Here is a 21,334-nt window from a genome sequence, read left to right as displayed (position 1 = left end):
GGCCCCCCAGGAGACTCACCTGGGCCCCAGGACAGACTCGGCTCCCCAGGAATACAGAAGCAGCCACCCATGTGTGCATCATCCTCCCCAGGCCAAGGCCCCTGGGAACACCAGCCAGAAGAGCTGGGAGGGGACAGCCTCCCAACGGTGTCCCTCCTCCCGCCTCCTCCCTGGCACACGAAGGACCAAACCCCAGTTCAGTGCACAAAGCAGCCTTTGATATCCAGCTGCAGCAGGAGGCCCAGGGAGGGTGGGAGGGGCAGCCCAGCCCTCAGGACCCATAGTCCTTGCTCTGTCAGGCCTCTGACCAGGGAGCAGAGCTCCTCCCTGCCTCTCTGCAGATTGCTCCATGCCTAGCAGGCTCTGGCACATTCCTCACATTCTAGGATTGAGATACACAGTTTGGTTCCTGTGGGGGCGGCCGGGGTGGGGGAGGAGGGCAGGGAGCATCCCAAGAATCAAGGCTGCTGTACTTGTTTTCCCCCTGACTGCCTTGGGGGCCCCTCACGGACTTGCCTGCCAATGAGCAAGTGATCCCCACCCGGCCTCTCTCTGCAAACACCTCCCTGAGCGATCTGGGCGACACCGGAGCTGTGGGCGCAGCGTCTCACCTCGGCCCCAAGAGCATCAGGGAGCCAACCCTTCATCGGGGGGGCAGGGGGGTGCGTGCAGAACCCCAGCCCCTGCTCCTAAAGTCAGGAGGAATCTGGGAAATCGCCTGATGGAGCCCAGCACCTTACAGACGAGAGGACGGAGGACCAGGTATGGTAAGGTTACAGGTATGCACAAAAACCTGCTCCCACCAGACCAGCCTCTTTTCCTTTGGGGACAAAGCAGAGTTTGCAGCCGATACAGAATCAGATACAATACAGAAAACCTTCCATGACATCTTCCCAAGGAGGCCGAAAAACTATGGTTCAATGTCAACAAGATCGGCAGAGGCACGACTGACCTAACATCCAAGCCCAAGGCTCGCTAATTACTTATTATTTTCTTAATGCCTCGCACAAAGTTCAGTGGTGAGTGACCATAAGAGGGAGGAGGTGCGGCCGAGAGGAGGCAGCATCCCAACCACTGGCGTGCGGGCTCCGTGCAAGCCGAGCGGGAGGTCAGCCTCACGAGCATTTTAAGGAGGGAGGTGGCCTGGCCGTGTTTATATTCTGGGAGGGGCACGGAGGTGACAGTGTGCAGGCTAGCCCGGGGGTCAGTCTCACTGGTGTGGTCACGAGTGTCTATTGCACACACCAGCTCAGCCCCAGGTGGCAGGGTCGGGCTTCGGTTTCAATGCTGACTCGTCTTGACTCGTAGTCAACTGACTTTGCCACGGACCAGCCACTCACCATATATTACCTCATTTAAATCCCGTAGCAGCCCCATAACGTAGGCACTACCAGCTCTCTTCCGTAAGTCAGGAAACTCATAAAGAGGGGTGGACAACTTGTCCAAAGCCCGACCATCTATGAATGTCAGCTTCAGGACTGGAGCCAGATCTAATCGCTTCCACAGCTAAGGAGCTTCATTTCTCCAATACACGAGCTCCTTCCACAACTACAATGAAAAATGATTAGATGATCTGATAGGGAACCCTCAGAGGTTTCTGGCCACGATAGAAGGCCCAAGAGAAGAGGGCTGAGGCGGGGGCAGGGAGGCCAGAGGGACAGGGTCTCTCGGATCACAGTGCTACCGTGGGGCATGTTGTCTCTGTGCATATCTGTGTAAAGTATCCACTTCCCATAATGTCCCATGCCTTGTCCTTCATCAAAGCAGTGTTTTAGCGTTTTAGCAGTGTTCTCTTGGGCCTAAGATAAAAGAACAAGAGTTTCTTTAGAAAGTTGTCACTCGAGGGGCGCCTGGGTGGCTCAGTCAGTCGGTTAAGCGTCTGACTTCAGCTCAGGTCGTGATCTCACGGTTTCTGAGTTTGAGCCCCGCATCGGGTTTTGTGCTGACAGCTCGGAGCCTGACGCCTGCTTTGGATTCTGTGTCTCCCTCTCTCTGTTCCTCCCCTACTCGTACTCTGTCTCTCTCTCTCTCTCAAAAATAAAGATTAAAAAAAAAAATTAAGAAAAAAAGAAAGCTGTCACTCAAACTTTGGGAGGTACATGAGAATCAGACAGTGAAAAGAAACCATGGTTTAACTTGCACGTGACGACAAATGCTCAGACTTATCATTTCTCCTCGACTTGCCTACAAGCCATTCTTACACAAGTGCAACAACAGTGATCAGAAATTGTAAATGACCAAGACTAACCAAAGGAAGCCCATCTGTTCCAGATGACACCCTGTGGCAGGCAGCTGAGACACACATTTTGGCAAGTCCATTCTGGAAAAAGTCATTGCTTCTCTTGAGATGCAAGAAACTAGTGGTCTTCTGTGTCTGGGTAACTCAAATGAATGAACCTGAACAAAGGGCTTTCCAGACAGAGAAAGCAGCAGGTGCAAAGGCCCTGAGGCTGGAACATGGGTGGCAAGTGAAAGGAAAAGTCTGTGTGGTCGGAGTCCATGAGGCAGGGCAGGGTGTAGAGATGAGGTTAGAGAAAGCAGCTGGAGGCCAGATTGCACAGGACCTTGAAGGCCATCAAAGGACTTAAGCTTCTCCTGCGAGTGACATGGGAGACAATGGAGGATACTAAATAGAGGAGTCTCATGATGGACTTATGCTTTTAAAGGGTCACCCTGGCTTCTCCTTGAAAAACAGGCTAGAGCTGGGATTCCAGGTATGCAGCAATTATAACATCCAGGAGAGAGATAATGATGGCTTGAACCAGAGTGACAGGGTAAGAGAAGCTTAGGCATTAGACACGTATTTCAGAGTGAAGAGTATATTAACCAAGGTTCTCCGGAGAAGCAGAATCAATAAGGTATAAATATATCTGTGGTGCGAGAAAAGTCACTGCCCCATCTAAGAAGCCCCTGCTAGGCTCCAGGCAACAAAGAGTGAGGTGCCATGTTCCTCTGGCGTACGGCGAGACATTCTGATTTGTCATGGAAACCAGACATCGAGATTGTCAGGTGAAGTTCCCAAACTTTTTAATGGTCACAAACTAGGCTTGCTTCAGCAGCCCATGTACTAAAATTGGAAGGATACAGAGATTGGCATGGCCCCTATGCAAGGATGACACACAAATTCGTGTGTTTTGAGGATTGCGTGGGATTGTTGAATCATTATGTTGTTCACTGGAAACTGATACAACACTGTAAGTATTAAAAAAATTAGTGTTCCCAAACCAAGTCAGAAAATCTTCCAAAGCACCGTGCATAGGCCAGTACTTTGGAGCAGACAAACATGGCTGCCAGCCAAATCCAACCCACGAGCAGCCAGTTGGACCCTTCTGAGGTAAAACTGAATTTGTTTCCCTCGGGAAACTTACAATCTAGTTGGGCTAATAAGATATGCACTTGGGAACTATATAATTCAAGAGAAAAACCAAAAGACTGTGTCACGGGTGGTATTCTGCCCCCTCCAAAAAATGATATACTGCAGACTTAACCCCCCAGTGCCTCAGAATGTGACTTTATTTCAAATTCGGATTGTTGTAGATATAATGATTTAAGTCGAGTTCATTCTGGAGTAGGGTCGGCCCCTAAGCCAATATGACTGGTGTCCTTATAAAAAGAACACCCCGTGAAGACATCACAAGCAGAAGCGTCTGCAACAACAAGGGAGTAGAGTTACGCATCCACAAGCCCAGGACCGCCTGGGATTTGCCAACAAACCACCAGAGGCCAGAAAGAGGCAAGGGACGATTCTCCCTGCAGGCTTCAGAGGGGGCATAGCCACGCAGACCCCTTGATTTGGGACTTCCAGCCCTCAGAACTATGAGACGATAACATTTCTGTTGTGTTAAGCCACCCAGTTTGGGCAGCTTGTTAGGACAGCCTCCACTCCGGTGCGTTCGTACCTCTCAGAGGTCCGTTTGGGCATTCGCTTTGTGGTCAGAAGACCAAAGTTCGAATCCTGGCTCTGCCATTTTCAAGTTGTATATTGTTTGGCATAGTCCCTCCTTTCTAAATAACAACGATAGTAATAGTTACGTAGAGATCACAAAAAAGTTCTCCCTCATAAAATGGTTGTGAGGACTTAAAATGGGGTTTATAGGCGGGTTGTTTACTTGTGCAAATCTTGCACGTGCACGTGTGTGTGCGTGATCACTGTTACGCTAGTGTTTGGCATGTTTTCCGTGCGTCTAGACTCTGAGGAGGAAGGGGCATCGTTGGTGAGTAGAATGTGCCTAGCAGCCGTGATAGAGACAAAATCTCAGAGTTCCAATCAGAAAGTCTACAAGGAAATGCATCCAAGTGAAACTGGGTCTCGCTGTCTTCAGATCATCGGGAAGATTCCTTTCATTACCTCAGACAAAGGCATCCAGCCTAGTCACCCTAGCTGTATTCCTCTCCTTACTCCTTGACTTGCCGACATTTTCGATAGACACGAATTTTGCAAGCAGTTTACTTAAGAAAGAAGAATGAAATCCCACGGTCAACCGTTTTCGTCATTATGATATTTGGCCTTTGTGATCTAGCGAATCTGTTCCAAGCAAAAGGAGGGGCACCTGGGTGACTGGGTCGGTTAAGCACCCGACTCTTGATTTTGACTCAGGGCATGATGTCACAGTCGTGAGATCAAGCCCCAGTCAGGCTCCAAGGTGAGTGTGGAGCCTGCTTGAGATTCTCTCTCCTTCTCTCTCTGCCCCTCCCCCGCTTATGCTTGAGCACACGCACACATGTGCATGTGCTCTCTCTGTGTCAAGAAAAAAATTAAAATTAAAAAAAAGGAAATGTGTGTCTCTTTCCTTTTCTAGGTGTTTTGTTTTGGGTTTGGGGTTTTGTTTTAGAGAGGGTGTGTGCATGCATGAGCAGAGGAGAGGCAGAGAGAGAGAGAGAGAGAGAGAGAGAGAGTGCCAAGCAGGCTCCATGCTGTCAGTGTAGAGCCCGATGTGGGGCTTGATCCCACAAATGGTGAGATCATGACCTGAGCTGAAATCAAGAGCCAGACCCTTAATGGACTGAGCCACCCAGGTACCCATCTAGGTGTTTTCATTGATAAATTTCATTGGGTGACCTTGGAAAAGTCAGCCATTTTCCCTTTGGTGCTTTCCTTGCATTCCTTATGTAATGTTGCTTTGGGTCCCCACCCATTCGGGTCTTGTTCCCGTGATGACTTTGTTCAAGTTCCTTTGGAAGTGGAGTCCCCAGATCTCCAGCCAGCTGTCTAGGACAGCTCCGTATTCTATACACAGCTCTGAGGCCCTGTCCCCTCCTTTGTTTCATGTATTGTACTTCTGTTAATAGAACCCAAGCTTACATCAGCCAAAAGGAGTCATAAGGGTAGTTCATATTCTATCCATTTAGAGAGATTTATCAAAATTCAGATGCCTAGATCTTACCCAGCTCTAGTGAATCAGAATCTCTGACTAGACCCATTCCAGGTAATTCTGATGTGCATTCAGATGTCAGCAAATAATTCTCCAGGGGTTTCTTTTGCAGGGATAAGGGACAGGCCCAGGTGTAGATTCGAGGATCTAATTTCGAGGTGTAGATTCAGGGATCTAAATGTCCCCTCAGGTCTCCTCTTCATCTCTCATATACACCAAAGTTAATTAAAAGCCTTAACCACAAGGGGGCAGCACATGCAGGAAGTCTAGCTCTTCCAATGAAAAGACTGTGAGAGGGTCCCTTTCATCTGCAAGCTTCAGCATCCATAAATAACCAAAAAAAAAAAAAAAAATGACTTACAGTTGTTCAGGGGTTCCCTATTGATTAAATCCTCAATCTTAATAACGCAGGAGTTGGACGTGCCATTTTATAAGCAACGAAAGGGTTGTGTGAGCGAAGTCAGGTGACTTCTCCAAGGTCTTGCAGCTAGCAATTGATAGAGATGGCTTTTCTCAAACATTCCAGCCAGCAGCAGCACATACTGGAGGCTTCACCACTTAAGACAGCCGGGAGGATATAAACCAGACACGTATCCACAGCATCCCAACCCCCAACCCCTCCCTCAAGCGACATCTGTGCAGTAATAAAGATCAGAATAATCTTAACCTCCACAGAACCACATATGCCCAGAGGTTGAGCAAACAAGCAAAACAAATTTATCATACGTGCACTTCACTTAAAAGGTTTCAACAATACGTGAATATCCAGGGAAAGCAGGAAAGGAAACCATTTACATACAATGGACCAGGGCTTCTCAAACTGGAATATGGACATTAATGATCTGGCATCTGGGAAGAATAACGCCCCCCAAAGATGTCTTAGTCCCCAGAACCTGTGACTCTGTTACCTTACGTGGCTAGAGGGACCTGGTGGATAGGTTTAAGTTAAGGAATTTGAGAAAGGGACATTGTTTGGGTTGACCAGATGTGATCACAAGGGAAGTAGGAAGGTCAGACTCAGAAGAAGATGTGACAAGAAACCCAGAAGCCAGAGGTCAGAATCAGAGAAAGCAATTTAAAGATACTGCTACCATGCTGGTTGTAGATGGAAGATGGAGCCATGAGACGGGGAATGTGGGAAGCCAAAAGACATGGGACGGATTCTCCCCTAGAACTTCCAAGAGGAACACGGCCCTGATTTTAGCCCCGGAAGACCCGCTTCGGACTTCCGACCTCCAGAACTCTGAGACTAGAAAGCTGTGTCATTTGAAGCCCCTAAGTTCGTCATTTGTTACAGCAGCCAGAGGAAACGAAAACACCTGGGAACTGGCAAGATGCAGGTCCTGATCCTGGGTCCACGAAGGGGTGAGAAGTTCCAGTGGGGCTTGCCTGCGGTGCCTGTGTGCTGCTCTTTGGACCACACTTGGAGAGTCGAGGCCGTCAGAACTCCCCCGCAGCTGGTCCTTCAAAGTCTGGAGACTTCACTTAGCACGGGATGGGAGCACGAGCCCACGGACCCCTCAGTTCCTCACCTCTGACTCCCCAGGCGTCTGCCCACCTACTCCTTTTATTCCTATTTCTGCCCCCTGTTTATTTACTTTGGAGATTGTAGTCCTAAATCGGAGTGTTCGCGTTCCTGCTGCCCCCTTCCCACCGTGCAACACGGTGCCTGGCATGGGATAGGCACTCTTAAGTGAATGAGTGAATGAATGAATGAACGGATGAACTAAAAAATCATGGAAACTCTTAGTTGTTTTCCAAACAGCTGCCTGACCGAATCTCTCGCAACTTGTATTTGCACAACTGAGTTTGTTTTCAGCTACGTAATCCAAACGTAGCTTGGACTGAACCCAGGAGCTGAATTTTCTCAGGCTGGGCTCTATGTTCCAAGTAGATGAAACCAATCTGCACATCGATCGATTTTTCCTCCCCCAATCTGAAAAGCCTGCTGCAGCAGGTCAGTGCCCAAGAGGCAGACTCTGAGAAGAAGATTCGCAGGCAGGAAGCGTATGGTGCTCTGCTCACAGGATCCCTGTGGGGGGTTGGGGGGGTGTGGAAAAACAGGACGAGGCAGAGGATGGAGTGGCCTGCGAAGCACACGCAACAGAGTCCTCGGCGGGTTCCTACAGGGAGCTCGGGAGCAGGCAGGCCCTGCAGAGTCTTCCTGGGACAAGGGTACCTGATAATGACTAGTCACTGGACCGGCTACATCCTCGTAATGGCCAGTCATTGAGGGCAGGCTGACCCGGGCCGTGGGGAGGGAGGGTATGAACTGGAGAAGGCACTCTTCCGTTCTAGGCAAGCTCCAGAGGGGGACTCAGCTGAGAGCTGTCAACCACGAAAGCCGCCAGCCACTGGGGGACGGAGTGGGCCAGTCGTGATAGGTGGGGATCCAGGCAGACTCCACAACATGCACCACACATGCCTTCTGTTTCCTCAGGCACTGGGGGGAAAGCAGCTATTTAATCAAACTAAGCCCAGAATAGAGCTCTGCGTCACACCAATAGGACTAGAGAGGAGTAGACTAAAGATGCGGAAGGAAGAAGAACACTGATGTGGAAGAGTCCAGAAGGGGGGGGGCGCCTGGCTGGCTCAGTCAGTGAAGCAACCGACTTCGGCTCAGGTCCTGATCTCACAGTTCATGGGTTCGAGCCAGGCTTTGTGCTGACAGCTCGGAGCCTGGAGCCTGCTTCCAATTCTGTGTCTCCCTCTTCTCTGCCCCTCTCCCACCTGCACTCTGTCTCTCTCTCAAAAATAAATAAAACATTTAGAACTTTAAAGAAAAAAAAGAGAGTCCAGAAGGAGGAGAACTGGGATGGCCTTGAGAGTGTGCACGGCGTTCCTCTGAGGTGGGATGAGAGTACGGAGGAATGAGCTGTGCATTTGGAGTAGCCCGTGGGTGAAGGCCACAGTATAACCAGGGAGGAGGAGAATAAAGGGGCCCACGGGGGTAGCATAGTGAGACGCTGATTGCCAAGGAATGAGAGGGCTGCTGGGCCCAGTGAGGGGCAGGCGGGGCGGCTGTTAAAAGTCTGCAGGGGCCCAGTCATGACAGTTTATGTCTCTCTTCCAGGAGCCTCAGGACAGAGCAGGGACAGCACACAACAGTTCAGAGCCGGCAAAGCAGGGGTGTCAGGGGGCTGGTGAGATGGTCACTGAAATGGGCCACCTTGGAGTCAGGCTGGATGAAGAGGCCAAGGGGGATGAAAGGAGATAAGAAATCCCCAAGTCCCGAGGTCATACGGAGAAAATCCAGCAGCTTGGGGCGATTTCAGGGAGCGGGAAAGTGAAAAGGCGGAGGCTGCAGCGGAGAATTTCAGAGATGGCATTTATAGTGGTGGAGGGTGAAACGGAGCCCATGTAGAGGGTGGTGAGGACAGTACTGATCCGCAGGAAGGCCACCTATTCAGTTTGAAACAGTGTCATCACGGTGACAGTCCTGTACATCTAGAAAAGTCGACACCACCTTCAAACCACTTTGCTCCTAACCAAAGCCCAGCGCCCTCCCTGAAGGCAACCACAGGCCCTTTGCAGTATCCCATGAACTTTGGCTCTACATCCTAGACCTGTGTATATGCGATCCCATTTCTGTAAGGAAGATTATATACACACATATGATCCTATATAGGATCATATTATATACATTATCATATATACTCATTTGCTCACTGCTTCTCTCTCTGCCCGGGACTTAGCCCACGTTGTGAGAATGACATCTCTTGACCTGGCCTGTTGCACTTGACTTGTGACTGTAGCTTTGGGTTAAAAAGATTGGAACTCTCGGGGCACCTGGGTGGCTCAGTCGGTTAAGCATCCAACTTTGGCTCAGGTCATGATCTCACAGTCTGTGAGTTCGAGCCCCACATTGGGCTCTGTGCTGACAGCCCAGGGCCTGGAGCCGGCTTCGGATTCTGTGTCTCCCTCTCTCTCTGCCCCTCCCGCACTCACACTCTGTCTCTCTATCTCTCAAAAATGAATGTTTAAAAATATTAAAAAACGGGGCGCCTGGGTAGCTCAGTCGATTAAGCGTCCGACTTCGGCTCAGGTCACGATCTCGCAGTTTGTGAGTTCGAGCCCCGCATTGGGCTCTGTGCTGACAGTCCAGAGCCTGGAGCCTGCTTCGGATTCTGTGTCTCCCCCTCTCTCTGCCCCTCCCCCGCTCATGTTCTGTGTGTGTGTGTGTGTGTGTGTGTGTGTGTCTCTGTCCTTCAAAAATACATAAACGTTAAAAAGAAATTGTAACTCTTGTGGAAGAGACTTTGTGAGGACAGCCCTGGCAGCAGCCTGTGAAAGGTGAGGGCCCTTTCAGGGCTGAAAGGGTTCCTCTTTCCTCTCACTAGAGGCAGAGCAAGTGAGTCCCAATGGCTGAGCCACGTGGATTTCTAACATTTTCCTGTTTCTAGGTGAGAGTTTTTAGTCTCGCTTCCTGGAATCGAAACAAAGTTCAAAACAAATTTCTAAACAAAGGGATCCTCTGCTTCCCCAGATCTCGATTCCATTCCCTGAGAGGAACGAGCCAAGGTACTTCTCCTCTGACGACTTTCCCAGCAGAGCCCCGTGGCTTCCTCCTGCACCTTCCTGGAGGCCACCAATTGTTGTGAACATCCTCATGGGTGTAGATTTTTATTTCTATTAACCCTTTTCTTCATGTCCTCATAATTATGCAGGGAGAAGAAGACTGTTTTCCCAATAGAAGTTATTCGAGACTTTTCGACGGTCTAGGGTTCAGTGGTCTCTCCTAAAAGCCAGCACCCAGCTGGGCAAGGTGAAAAGGATTCTAGACACATTCAACCCTGATGCTGCCTCTGCTCAGCCTCTCAGCAGATGGTTCGAGGGCGGGGTTCATCCGCTATCAAGTGGGAAGGTCACTCCTACCTCCAGGGCTTGACAAAGCGGTTGCGAAGAGAAAATTAGAAAGATCCTTGGAAGGATTTTGTTAATTGTGAGGTGCTGGGAAGCACGGAATGTGTTTCTTTAAACTGAGTCCACACAACTGGAGGGAGATTAATCGCAGCCTGGAATAAAGGGAAAGGAAACAGAAGCACGTCGCCTTCAAATGTGAAGTCACGCTGCTTTGAAAGCACTTGCATTCAGACCCTCACGAGACTGTGAAATGAAGAGGCAGGCTTAAATTCTTACTGCCTTTGCAAGAGAAGGCATGGAGACGGGGCAGGAAAGCCTGAAGCCTGTTCTCCTGGTCTTTATCTGAGTACTTCCCCGCAAGGAGATGGAAACAGGGACACAGGCCAGCCTCATTTAGCATCGTTGTAATTGGCCCAGAGGAAGGACCACACCCTGAAATCCTCGTGGCAACAGAGCTCACCCCACATTCCCAGGCAGGGAAACGCTGTCAGGAACAAACTGTGGGAAGGTCCAGCAGGCCTGCGTGAGAAGAGAGAGGATGGGCTTGTCGTTTGGGTAGATGTAGGTGAATGATGATAACGGCAGTGAAAGTACATGGACCGCTTCATGTGGACGCACTACACCTAGTATTTGACTCTACCATACCAAGCCCCTCCCAATGATGGGTTTATTTTCCTATCATTGTCTAGCCCCTAGACCTCAGCACCAAGGAAAAGCAAACAAGTGCTCAAACACCCCCCTTGTTGGTCCCAGGACACAAAGGACACTTCCATCCCTGCATTACACCCCGAGACCCACGAAGAAACCCAGGCACGGCTCAGCCTGGACGTGCACGGGCGTGCCCAGTAGGTGGCAGCAGCTAGCAGCCGTGCCCCCAGACCCGGACTCCCACCCAGTGCAGCCGCCCCGTGGGCCTGCACCGGGGAGGTCGAACTCCTCTATTTCATTTTGCTCATCTTGGAATACAAGACTCTAGAAGAGGACCGGGATTCATGAACCAGTCGCAGGGGCTCAGGCAGGGGCCTTTGGCTCCTGACACTGGCGAAAAGATGGATCCTGAGGCCTGTCACTGTTTGGAGCCTGGGCAGGATACACTGCCCTGCAGAGCCCCAGCCCTGGGTGCTGCCCCTGCCCTGCCTCTCTGTGCTCCACGCCCTGTTTGGGCTCTCCAGCCGTGGGCGTAGTCCGGGGTGTACGTGAGCTGGGGCTCCAGCCCTGCTCCTACCAGGCATTTGGGTCTGAGGGAGCTGCAGGATGGGGTGCTCGTGCCCTCCCATCCTCCCCACTACCCTCTGCTCCTTCCTGCTCTGACCTGGGCCTACTAGTCCACTTGCTTTCAAAGCCAGAGTCTACAGCCCAGACTCAGAGGGGATGGCAGAAGGAAGAGACGGCACCTGACGATACAGAACTGGACTGCCTTTTCACCCCCCAGGTGATAAGTGAGGTTGGAAGATTGGAGTACTTAAAGGCAAATGGGGTGGAAAAAAAATGAAAGGAAAAGTGTTTAAGTTGGAAACTATCCCCACTCTAAAGGGACATGATCTCATATGTCGAAAATCATAAGGAATCCAATTTTTAAAAACCATTAGACTAGAGGAGTTTAGCAAGGTTGCAGGATATAAGAACAATATACAAACATCAATTTTTTTTCTCTGCATTAACGATGAACAGTCCAAAAATGAAATTAAGAAAACAATTCAATTTACAATAGCATCAAAAATAATAAAATACTTAGAAATATGTTCAACAAAAGAAGGGCAAAACCTATATACTCTGGGAGCTACAAAACATCATTGAAATAAACTACAGATCACAGTGAAGGAAAACATTTCATGTTCATGGATTTGGAAGATTTAATACTATTAAGATGGCAAGACTCCCCAGACTAATCTAGATATTCAATGTAATCTCTATCAAAATCCCAGCAGCTTCTTTTCTAGAAACTGACAAGCTGACACTAACATCCATATGGAAACTTAGGAACCCAGCAAGCCAAACGATCTTGAAAACAAAGGGTAGGGGCACCTGGGTGGCTCAGTTGGTTAAGCAGCCGACTTCACCTCAGGTCATGATCTCGCGGTCCGTGAGTTCGAGCCCCACGTCGGGCTCTGTGCTGACAGCTCAGAGCCTGGAGCCTGTTTCAGATTCTGTGTCTCCCTCTCTCTGACCCTCCCCCGTTCATGCTGTCTCTCTCTGTCTCAAAAATAAATAGACATTTAAAAAAATTTAAAAAAAAAAGAAAACAAAGGGTAAAGTTGTCAATTTTACACTTCTTGATTTCAAAACTTACTATAAAGGAACGGTAATCAAACAGTGCAGTACTGATATAAGGATAGATCATTGCAACAGAATTGAGAGTCCGGAAATAAACCCATGTCAATTGATTTTCCACAAGGGGACCAAATCAATGGAGGAAAAATTAGTCTTTCAACAAATGGTGCTGGGAGAACTGCATGGCCACATGCAGAAGAATGAAGTTGGATCCTTACCTCGCACTATTACACAAATCAACTCACGGTAATGGAAATGTAGTATTGCCTTTAACTAATGAGGCTCTGATTCATTTTGGTAATGAGGCAGCTGGAGACCTTCTGAAGAAAGTGTCCAATTTTCGCCTTTAAAGCAACTGGGGGAGAAAGAGCCCACACTTTCCCTGCTGCCCTGTCTTGGGCATAATATATATAATATCCCTCAACTGGCTCTGGGCATCCTCTCTCAAATATCAGAATGCCCAAGTTGCTGCTGAGACTGTGCTGTGAGCTCCAGGGTAAGCTAAGGTGGTCACCAACCTCCCTGGCTGAGCAAAAATCATCACAGCCTTCTTTTACTGAGGGACCCCTCAACCACATTATATTCTCAAACCTCGGTAGAGTGAAGAGGCTGGGCAGGCCTGGCTTATTATTCTCCCTGCTTCCACAAAATATAAGACAACTTGCTCTACATAGCCCTGGATTTTTTGTACCAACTGTATCAATCTACTATTTTCTAAGTCATCAACTCAGTTATAACCACAGCTCCAAATCCACGGGTAGGACTGGAACAACATTATTCGTACTTGAAAAAGACCCTATTGATCTTGGGGAGCTTGGGCCTTCAGAAGACACTAGGAACGTCCAGTCAGCTGGCAGGCAGATGATATAGCAATGTGAGTAGCCTAGAGAGAAACAGGCCCACTCCAATTTTCTGTCACTTTCCTAAACCTACAGAGACCATCTCACCCCGTCACTGAAAATGAATTCAGGCCCAAGGAGGGGGGGGGGGGGGGGGGAGACGGACGTCCGTGCAAGGCCTCAGCCCTGCCACTTTTGCACTTCCCCCTGGGATGTGGTAGGAGGCCATCAACCCTCATTCTTCATGGCTGAATCCTGGCTCATAATCTCATTTGATTCATAATACAATCATGCTCCCAAGTAAGTAGAGCCATCAGCAGCTCATCCGTGCAGAGCTGGCCTGAACAATTGCCGAGTAGGTGGAGTCGAGACGAAAAATGCCCCTCCTCATACCTGTTGCTCTTAAGAGACAAAGCAAAGCCCTTTCCTTAACCCCATCCTTTGTGAGACTACATCGTCCCCACTTCCATAGGAAGTGTCGAAGAGGTTACCATAAATGTAAAGGTTAAAGAGGATCCATGAGATACAATTTCTTTACAGTTAGGCCATTTCAGCAAAAAGTCTAGGGGCAGGAGACACAACGTTGACGAACCATGAAGCCAGGCTGACTCTAGTCCGAAGGAAGCTTGTACAACTGTTACAACAAGCTCATTGTGAGTCATTAAGAAAAGCTAAGAATTGCTATGGGATGGGAAGTGGGGCTGGAGGAATGTCAGGGGGCTGGAGGAAAATAATCATAAACAATAGAGAACTTTATGCCCACCCTGGCAGGCATAAGCCAAGCTTGGCTAAAACTAACTTTGCTAGCCAAACTTGGCTCAAATTAACTTTCCTGCTGGTAGAATTAGCATAGAGGTAAAGAATCTTTCAAACCAGAAGTTCTTTTAGAAAATACCCAGTCTAGAGTGTATCTATATAGTTTTTAAAGCCTCATCTAGATTTTAAAAGGACATTATTATTTTTTTTTTTTAGTTCAGAATCATTGTTTTCTTTTTTTTTTTTTTAACATTTATTTATTTTTGAGACAGAGAGAGACAGAGCATGAACGGGGGAGGGTCAGAGAGAGGGAGACACAGAATCTGAAACAGGCTCCAGGCTCTGAGTGGTCAGCACAGAGCCCGACGCAGGGCTCGAACCCACGGACCGCGAGATCATGACCTGAGCTGAAGTCGGCTGCTTAACCGACTGAGCCACCCAGGCGCCCCCAGAATCATTGTTTTAAAAAGAAATGTAACTTGGAGCTCCATAATCAACAACAAAGAAAATCTTTATGAATCTTATTCACCCTCACAACAATCCGGTGAGGCAGCACTGCTATTGTTCCTTTTTTACAGATGAAGAAACTGAGGTACACAAGACTGAAGTACTTGCCAGGGTCACACAGCGAGGCTACTGTTGTACAGCAGGGCACAAGAAGAGCTTCCTTGTTTAAAGCAGGGTAGAGGGCAGGGTTCAAAGCGAGGAAGGTGTCAGTATCCCGGCAAATGACCCTTCCCCACAGCTCACATGACCCTGTTTGAAAACGTCTGATAAGAAAATCAGGAGACAGAGGTTGAAAATGGTGGCGGCTGGGTCCTGGGTTTCTGGGCTGCCAGGTCAGGCCGGGGCACAGCTGAGGACTTCCATGCCGAGTGGGGCCCACGACGCAGAGGGCTCAGCTCTCACATGGAAAGCCCTCACCTACTTTGTAGGGGTCCTTGGCCTGGGAGCAAGCACGCCGAACATCCTCCTGAAGTCACATCACAGACGGCACGACCCACGTACGTCACCAAGCCCTTTCCCTGGGGAGATGGTAATCATACTCTATTCCGTAACTCTGGCGTGAATTCACCTCCCAGCAGCTGTGAAGATTAACAAAGAGAACCCAGACCGCTACCCAGTTGGGGACCACAGCACTGGTCTGGACCATGACTCTGCCCGTGGACCAGAAAAATACATGAGACCCTAAGCTTACCTTCCTCACTTGTGTCAAATGATGACCAGGATACTGACCTTCCATCCCTTCGCTTATGGCAGGAGGTGGCTTAGATAAATAACCCACATTGGTCCATGGGGATGAAAGAAAGAAAGAAAACCAGAAGATAAACGGAATCACTAAAGGTTCAGGTGGAATAAAAAGATGACAAAGATAATAAGGACAAATCCTTAGGATCCAGAAACAAGCACGGAAATCAAAGCCCTGTAAATAAATGAGAGCAGGTGCCATGGCGACTCTGGGGTGAGGTGTCAGTGAGGACATGAGTCCTTGGAGCTGGGGCTGGCCTTCTAATTCCCCTTCCTCCTTACTAAAGATGACTTTGGGCCTCGGTCAAGCAGGGGAGCTGGAAAGGCGCTCCGTGCATATAGCTTGAAGTCTGAAAGTGTTGCTATTTCATCAAAAAGGAATTAGAACACTTCCTTCCACCTTCCAAGGACCCCCTAAAGAAGCTGTGTGTGTATCTGAGGGCTTGTGTGGAAAAATCAAATACCCAGGCCTGCTCTGTAGGAAGATACAGGATCTGAATTTACCCTGAGGTCCGTAGGAATCCCAATCAGGGGAGTTAGTGACAAAAACTAGCCCCTGGATGTTAATTCTCTAAGGAGATAACAGAAACAATCACAAAACTACTCTTTCACAGTGTAGGGTTAATGAGAAGCCTTTTTTTTTTTTTTTTTTTTTTTTTTAATATTAAAGAGTAGTTCAGAGTACTTTGCCCTTGAGCAACATGGGTTTGAACTTCACGGGTCCACTTACACACAGGTTTTTTTTGATAAATACAGGACAGTACTGTCCATGTATTTTCTCTTCCTTATGAGTTTCTTTTTTTTTACTCAGTACGTTTAATGGGATGATTTCCACAAACTATACACAAAGTTTCTAACCGTCACAATTCAGTAAAATACAAAAGATGACCTTAAAGATGATGGGAAGAGAAGGCAACACCAGTGGTGACGCCTTCCAATCCAGGTGGGTCTAGGGGTGAGGAGGGGGTGATGGTTTCTTTTTAACCCGAGCCCCTTATTTCAATGTACAAAGGAATGACTCTGATTGATATTAAATTGGATTGAAAACAAAGTGGACTAAAAAGCAAATCTACTCTATGTTGGTATGGAAAGGAGAAAAAAGAATTGAGTCTTTCAAAGTAGGATGGGAGACAGTTGGGGAAAGATTCTGTGGTTCACACTGCTCCATTTTTACTGAAAGTAAAATCAGGGCAGCCCGGTATTTCTTTTCTTTAATCCCCTTTGCATATGCTTGCAAGGTTCGCCAGCTGTCCACACGGTCATCTTCACTTTCCTCAAAGTTTCCTGCCACTCCCTTTCTCACTTGGCTTTTTCTCCAGCTTCTATCTTTTCTCCCCCTGTTACTTCCTTTCCTGCACCTCTCGCGCGTGCTGGCGCTCCTCTCTCTTGCCTTTCAATTTCCAGCTCAGCAAAGCGTGTGGCTGTCTGTTTATACACTGTTTGTTTGAACAGCTCAGGATCCCCCTCCTCCACATTTGTAGGTTTCGTTTCTCCTTTAATTGCTTGTTTCACTCTCTCCCAGTGTGTCCTATGTATTCTTTTCCTGCTTGATTTATATCCAGGGTCCTCTTCCTTTGCTCCTGATGCAGGAGCAACTTGTAAGCTTCGTCCACAGCTTCAAAAGCCTTTTGTGCTATCAGCATCATCTTAATTTTTGTCAGGATGCACCAAAATGGATAACTGTCAAAATGTCTTTTTTATTCCTTCATCTGTCACTTCAGGATCGATCTGAAGAACCTCAAATGGGTTCAAATTGAAGCAGGAAGAAACAGGACAGGTCGATCTTTCAATCCGACTTTTGGATTTTAGAACTGAATCTGTCTTTTCTATTTGTTTCACCTCACTGTAGAAAGTCATAAATGCTTCCTCAATGCTCCCTCTGCCAGCTGAATCGCTGCTCATTCCTAGAGCCACCATTTCTCCTTCTTGATGGTTGTCTTAATTACATTTTCTTTTCTCCAGCTTACTTTATTAGAAGAATACAGTATATAATACATATAACATAGAAAATATGCATTAATGCCTATTTATGTTATCAGTAACAGTTCTGATTAACAGTTGGCGTTAGTAATTAATTCGGGGGGGAGTCAAAAGTTACACACAGATTTCCAACTGTGCTCGGGGTCAGCATTTCTAACCCCTGCATTGTTCAAGGGTCAACTGTAGATCACAGAGAGATACTCATCACACAAGGAAGTTAACTAATGAGAGAGAAACCCGGCAGCTGCAACCAGACAGTAAATCAGCATTGAAAGAATGGGAAATAATAGAGCTAGAAATGAAAGAATAGGCAAGTCAAAGTAATTTAAGAGATTTTTTAAATTAGGAACCATAATGAAGCAATAGAGTGTTATGGGAAAAGGTACAGACAGATTTGATAAATAACAAAATCGCAGCCCTGGAAACAAAACACAAAGGCACTGCATAGAAGGACTCACCGGGTAAGTTAAATAAAAGATTCAGCACAGCAGAGGAAAAAATTAGTGAGCCCAAACACAGATCTGCAGAAATCACTCAGAATGTGGCAGGGAGAAACCAGAAAATGAAAGAATTAACCAAGCAGGATGGAAGATGGAAGGAGATGCCCGATGGAATCTGCTAGAACTTGCACAGGAGAGGCTCAAAGAGATGGTATTCACAGGGAGAATGATGAAGAACATTCCAGAATGGAAGACATGAATCTTCAGATTGAAAATGCACACCAAGTTCTAAAGAAGGTAGATAAAAATAACAGGTTTTTTAAAAATATGATTTCTATTTCTTTGCAGGTTTTGTGTGTTCAGGTCTTCCCTCCCAATCCTTTTGTCTGGGTTTAATTTCGATTTCATCTAAGTGTTCATTTCGGTAAGATGAAAAAAGTAAGTAAAAATATAAGAATACAGATTGACAAAATAAACACAAATAATATGTATAGAAGGAAATAACAGTAATCGATGATAACATTAATGAAATATGTCTATGTTTTAAGAGCTCATTTTCTGGGTACTGTTGTTATAGAATTATTTATTGCTTCGGTGACAAACAGGCCGTTTCTCCATGGGCAGATCAGAAATCCACTTCTGGGGTGATTTCACTCTCAGTGTACTGTCTATGCAGTCAGTAAAACCTTCCAGGGGAAACACACCAGCACCAGGAGGGAGCCTGTGGGAAGAGGAAGGGGACCACCAAATGCCAGAAACTTGACACCAAAGAAACACAGACTAAGAGTGACATCCAGTGGCCAGACTACCTGCGTAGCGCAGGATGCTTCCCAGGACCCCCACACCCTGGCTGCTGCTTGTGGCCAGATCGTTTGTGGGGGTTTCCTCTCATTGATGTGTTTCAGGGAGGTCTGTGATCTAGAGAGTGCTTTGGTGGGGGTGTGAGGAGCCGGTTCCCCTCTCTCCTCCTCTGCCATCTATCCCTGTCTCCTGGCTCACTTTCCCCTTCCCTACCCCATGTGCAGTCTCTGGTGATGGGGTCCCATAGGTGACCAGGTAGAGAGGCCAACAGAAGACACGATAGAAACAAGGAGAATTTCTCCCACCACCACTTCGATACAGGGGTGATGTTCTCCATGGTGAGAGTGTACCCCCTACAGCGAAGCCAGTTAAAATGTGATAAATTAATTTAGTGGTACTGACCTCTTGAAATTCAGGGAGAGGGTATAAGATATTGGAGTGCCAGTGCAGACAATCCACGTCATCACAAAAAAGGTCCTGATGAAATTAGACCTCGTTAGATCCACCCCATTTCTGCAAACAGTGCTGCGGGTATGTTTCTAAACTCTCCAGCAACAGCCAACTTGGAGATTGCACTAAGGAAACGCTGGCTCAGATGCAAAAGCCCCTAAGAAAATTATAAAATCTGACACCTGTCCCACCACCCAATTAAATCGTCTCTCAGAAGTCACCACCCATAACCACCACCACAATAAGAACTAGCACAAATTGATCACACACACACACACACACACACACACACACACACACCATGCCAAGCACCACCCTAAGTGCCTTACATGCACTGGCTCATTTAAATTCTATTAGGCAATCCTATTAGGCAACTACTAATATTATACTCATTTTACAGATGAGAAATTTGAGGCATAGAAAGAGAAATTAATGTGTCCAAAGTCACAGAGCTGGTGAACTAACGAAAACACATGATGTTCTCACATCGTCCCCAAACGCCCTTCAGGCAGGCTGAACCTTGGAGGATGTAGACAGTCCTAGGCAAAAACGTGAAGGAGGGTACAAAAAGTAGTGGGAAAGAAACAGATGAAGACTTGGCAGTCAAACGTTCAATGTATGTTTGGCAGATAATACAGAGTCCATATGAACTATGGCCAAAAAAAATTATATGGAAGGCAGTGTTATGAGTCATGATGATGGGGGGCGGAGAACGGCAGCCAGATTGTGCTGCATGTTGTACGTCAGCCTGAAGAGATTGAAATTAACCTTGTAGGCAGTGGTGAGTGATGAAGGATTTATAAACGAGTAAATGTCACAGTCAAAATTAATGTCCTTGCAAAGATGTATTTGGTTGTGGTGTCTAGATGGTATACAGATGAAGTATGAGTTTGAGCATGGGTCATCCTTTAAAAAAATTTTTTTTACATTTATGTATTTTTGATAGAGAGAAACAGAGCACAAGTAGGGGAGGGGCAGAGAGAGAAGGAGACACAGAATTGGAAGCAGGCTCCAGGCTCCGAGCTGTCAGCACAGAGCCTGATGCGGGGCTCGAACCCACAAACCGTGAGATCATGACCTGAGCCAAAGCCGGATGCTTAACCGACTGAGTCATCCAGGTGCCCCAAGCATAGGTCATTCTTCCACAAATTCAGTCTGTCTTAGTCAATGTACCATGTGTGTGAGAAAAAAAATATCTGTTCTATAGTGATAGGATATGGTGTTCTCTAAATATCAGTTATGTCAAGATGATTCGTTTTTGGATGATCTTTATTTTTACTGACTTTGTGTATTCTTCCAGTTATGTGTGAATTTTTGTTCTTTTAATTGCTGAAGGTGTTAAGATCTCCAACTGTGATTGTAGAATTTTCATTTCTTCCTTAAATTCTCTCAATTGCTTCTTTGTGTATTTTAAGGATCTATTATTCAGCACCCACATTAATGATTGTATATCTTTTTGGGTACGACAGCCACTCCAGCCTTCTTGTGCTTGCAGTTTACGTGATATATTTTCCAATCCCTTTGCTTTTAAACTATCTTTATGTTTAAAATGTACATCTTGTGAAGAGCATTCGTTAGGTCTCACTTTTTTTCGTCAGCTCTGACAATCACTCCCCAGTAATTAGAGTGTTATTTTACAGACTTCTAGACCCCATAGTTTGTGATGAGAAATCAAATGTCTTTAGACTTGATATTTTGTAAAGAAAAAGCATTCATGACACTTGTTAAAGATGTTAAGAAAGACTCTATTTGAGGAGGGACTACTGTAGTGGGGTTTTACAGTAGGGGAGACAGATCAGGCTCAACTCCGAATACAAGAAGAAGTGAAGATTTATAGCCAAGGAGCAGCACAGGGGAAGTAAATGGAAAACTACTAAAACAAAACATCAGGAATATGAGGATTCTTGATAGGCTTGCTCAACAGAATTCTTGCTGAAGGCAAGCCAGGATGATAAGATATTGAGGGTAGGAGGTGAGGAATTTGATCAGATATCAAGGGTGATCAGATACTAAGAGGGAACTGTGGCTAAACGGACTCAGCAGGATTCTTGTTACACCTGGGCTAAGTGGACCAAGGACAGAGCCTAAGGCTGGGACCTAGTCAGAAGACTCAGGAACTTGATTCAAGTTTGGTCAAGGTAGAGAATCTGTCATATTCCACCGTATGTCGTGTGTCATTTTCCCTAGCTCTTTCAACATTTTCTCTTTACCTTTGGTTTTCAACACTTGGACTATGATGTGACTAGGTGTAGTTTTCTTCTAATTTATCTTATGGAGCTTCTTGAATTTGTACCTGTGAGAAGATGTCTGCCCT

General features: G+C 47.0%; 1 protein-coding gene, 1 non-coding gene and 1 pseudogene across 6 annotated transcripts in view; 1 reads left to right on the top strand and 2 right to left on the bottom strand.

Annotated features, from left to right (window-relative positions):
• SH3TC2 (SH3 domain and tetratricopeptide repeats 2) overlaps nucleotides 1–21,334 on the bottom strand; it is an 86,483-nt gene that overhangs the window by 49,401 nt on the left and 15,748 nt on the right. For 3 of the 5 annotated variants that reach the window (XM_047864775.1, XM_047864776.1, XM_047864777.1), the window contains exon 1: nucleotides 20–228. The exons of 1 other annotated variant lie outside the window; for it this stretch is intronic. In XM_047864775.1, the coding sequence (XP_047720731.1) occupies nucleotides 20–71 (52 nt within the window). In that variant the 5' untranslated portion in view covers nucleotides 72–228. Of the gene's footprint in view, nucleotides 1–19; nucleotides 230–21,334 lie in introns of those variants that run through there. One more of the 5 variants, XM_047864778.1, reaches the window with a different exon arrangement.
• On the top strand, nucleotides 3,044–3,147 carry LOC125147218 (U6 spliceosomal RNA). Its single transcript, XR_007145064.1, has one exon. It is a non-coding gene; the product is annotated as a U6 spliceosomal RNA (small nuclear RNA).
• LOC125164700 (dnaJ homolog subfamily C member 8-like) lies at nucleotides 16,419–17,333 on the bottom strand (annotated as a pseudogene).

Source organism: Prionailurus viverrinus, chromosome A1, assembly GCF_022837055.1.
Source record: "Prionailurus viverrinus isolate Anna chromosome A1, UM_Priviv_1.0, whole genome shotgun sequence".
Taxonomy (NCBI): domain Eukaryota; kingdom Metazoa; phylum Chordata; class Mammalia; order Carnivora; family Felidae; genus Prionailurus; species Prionailurus viverrinus.
This window is presented reverse-complemented; position numbering and strand designations above follow the sequence as displayed.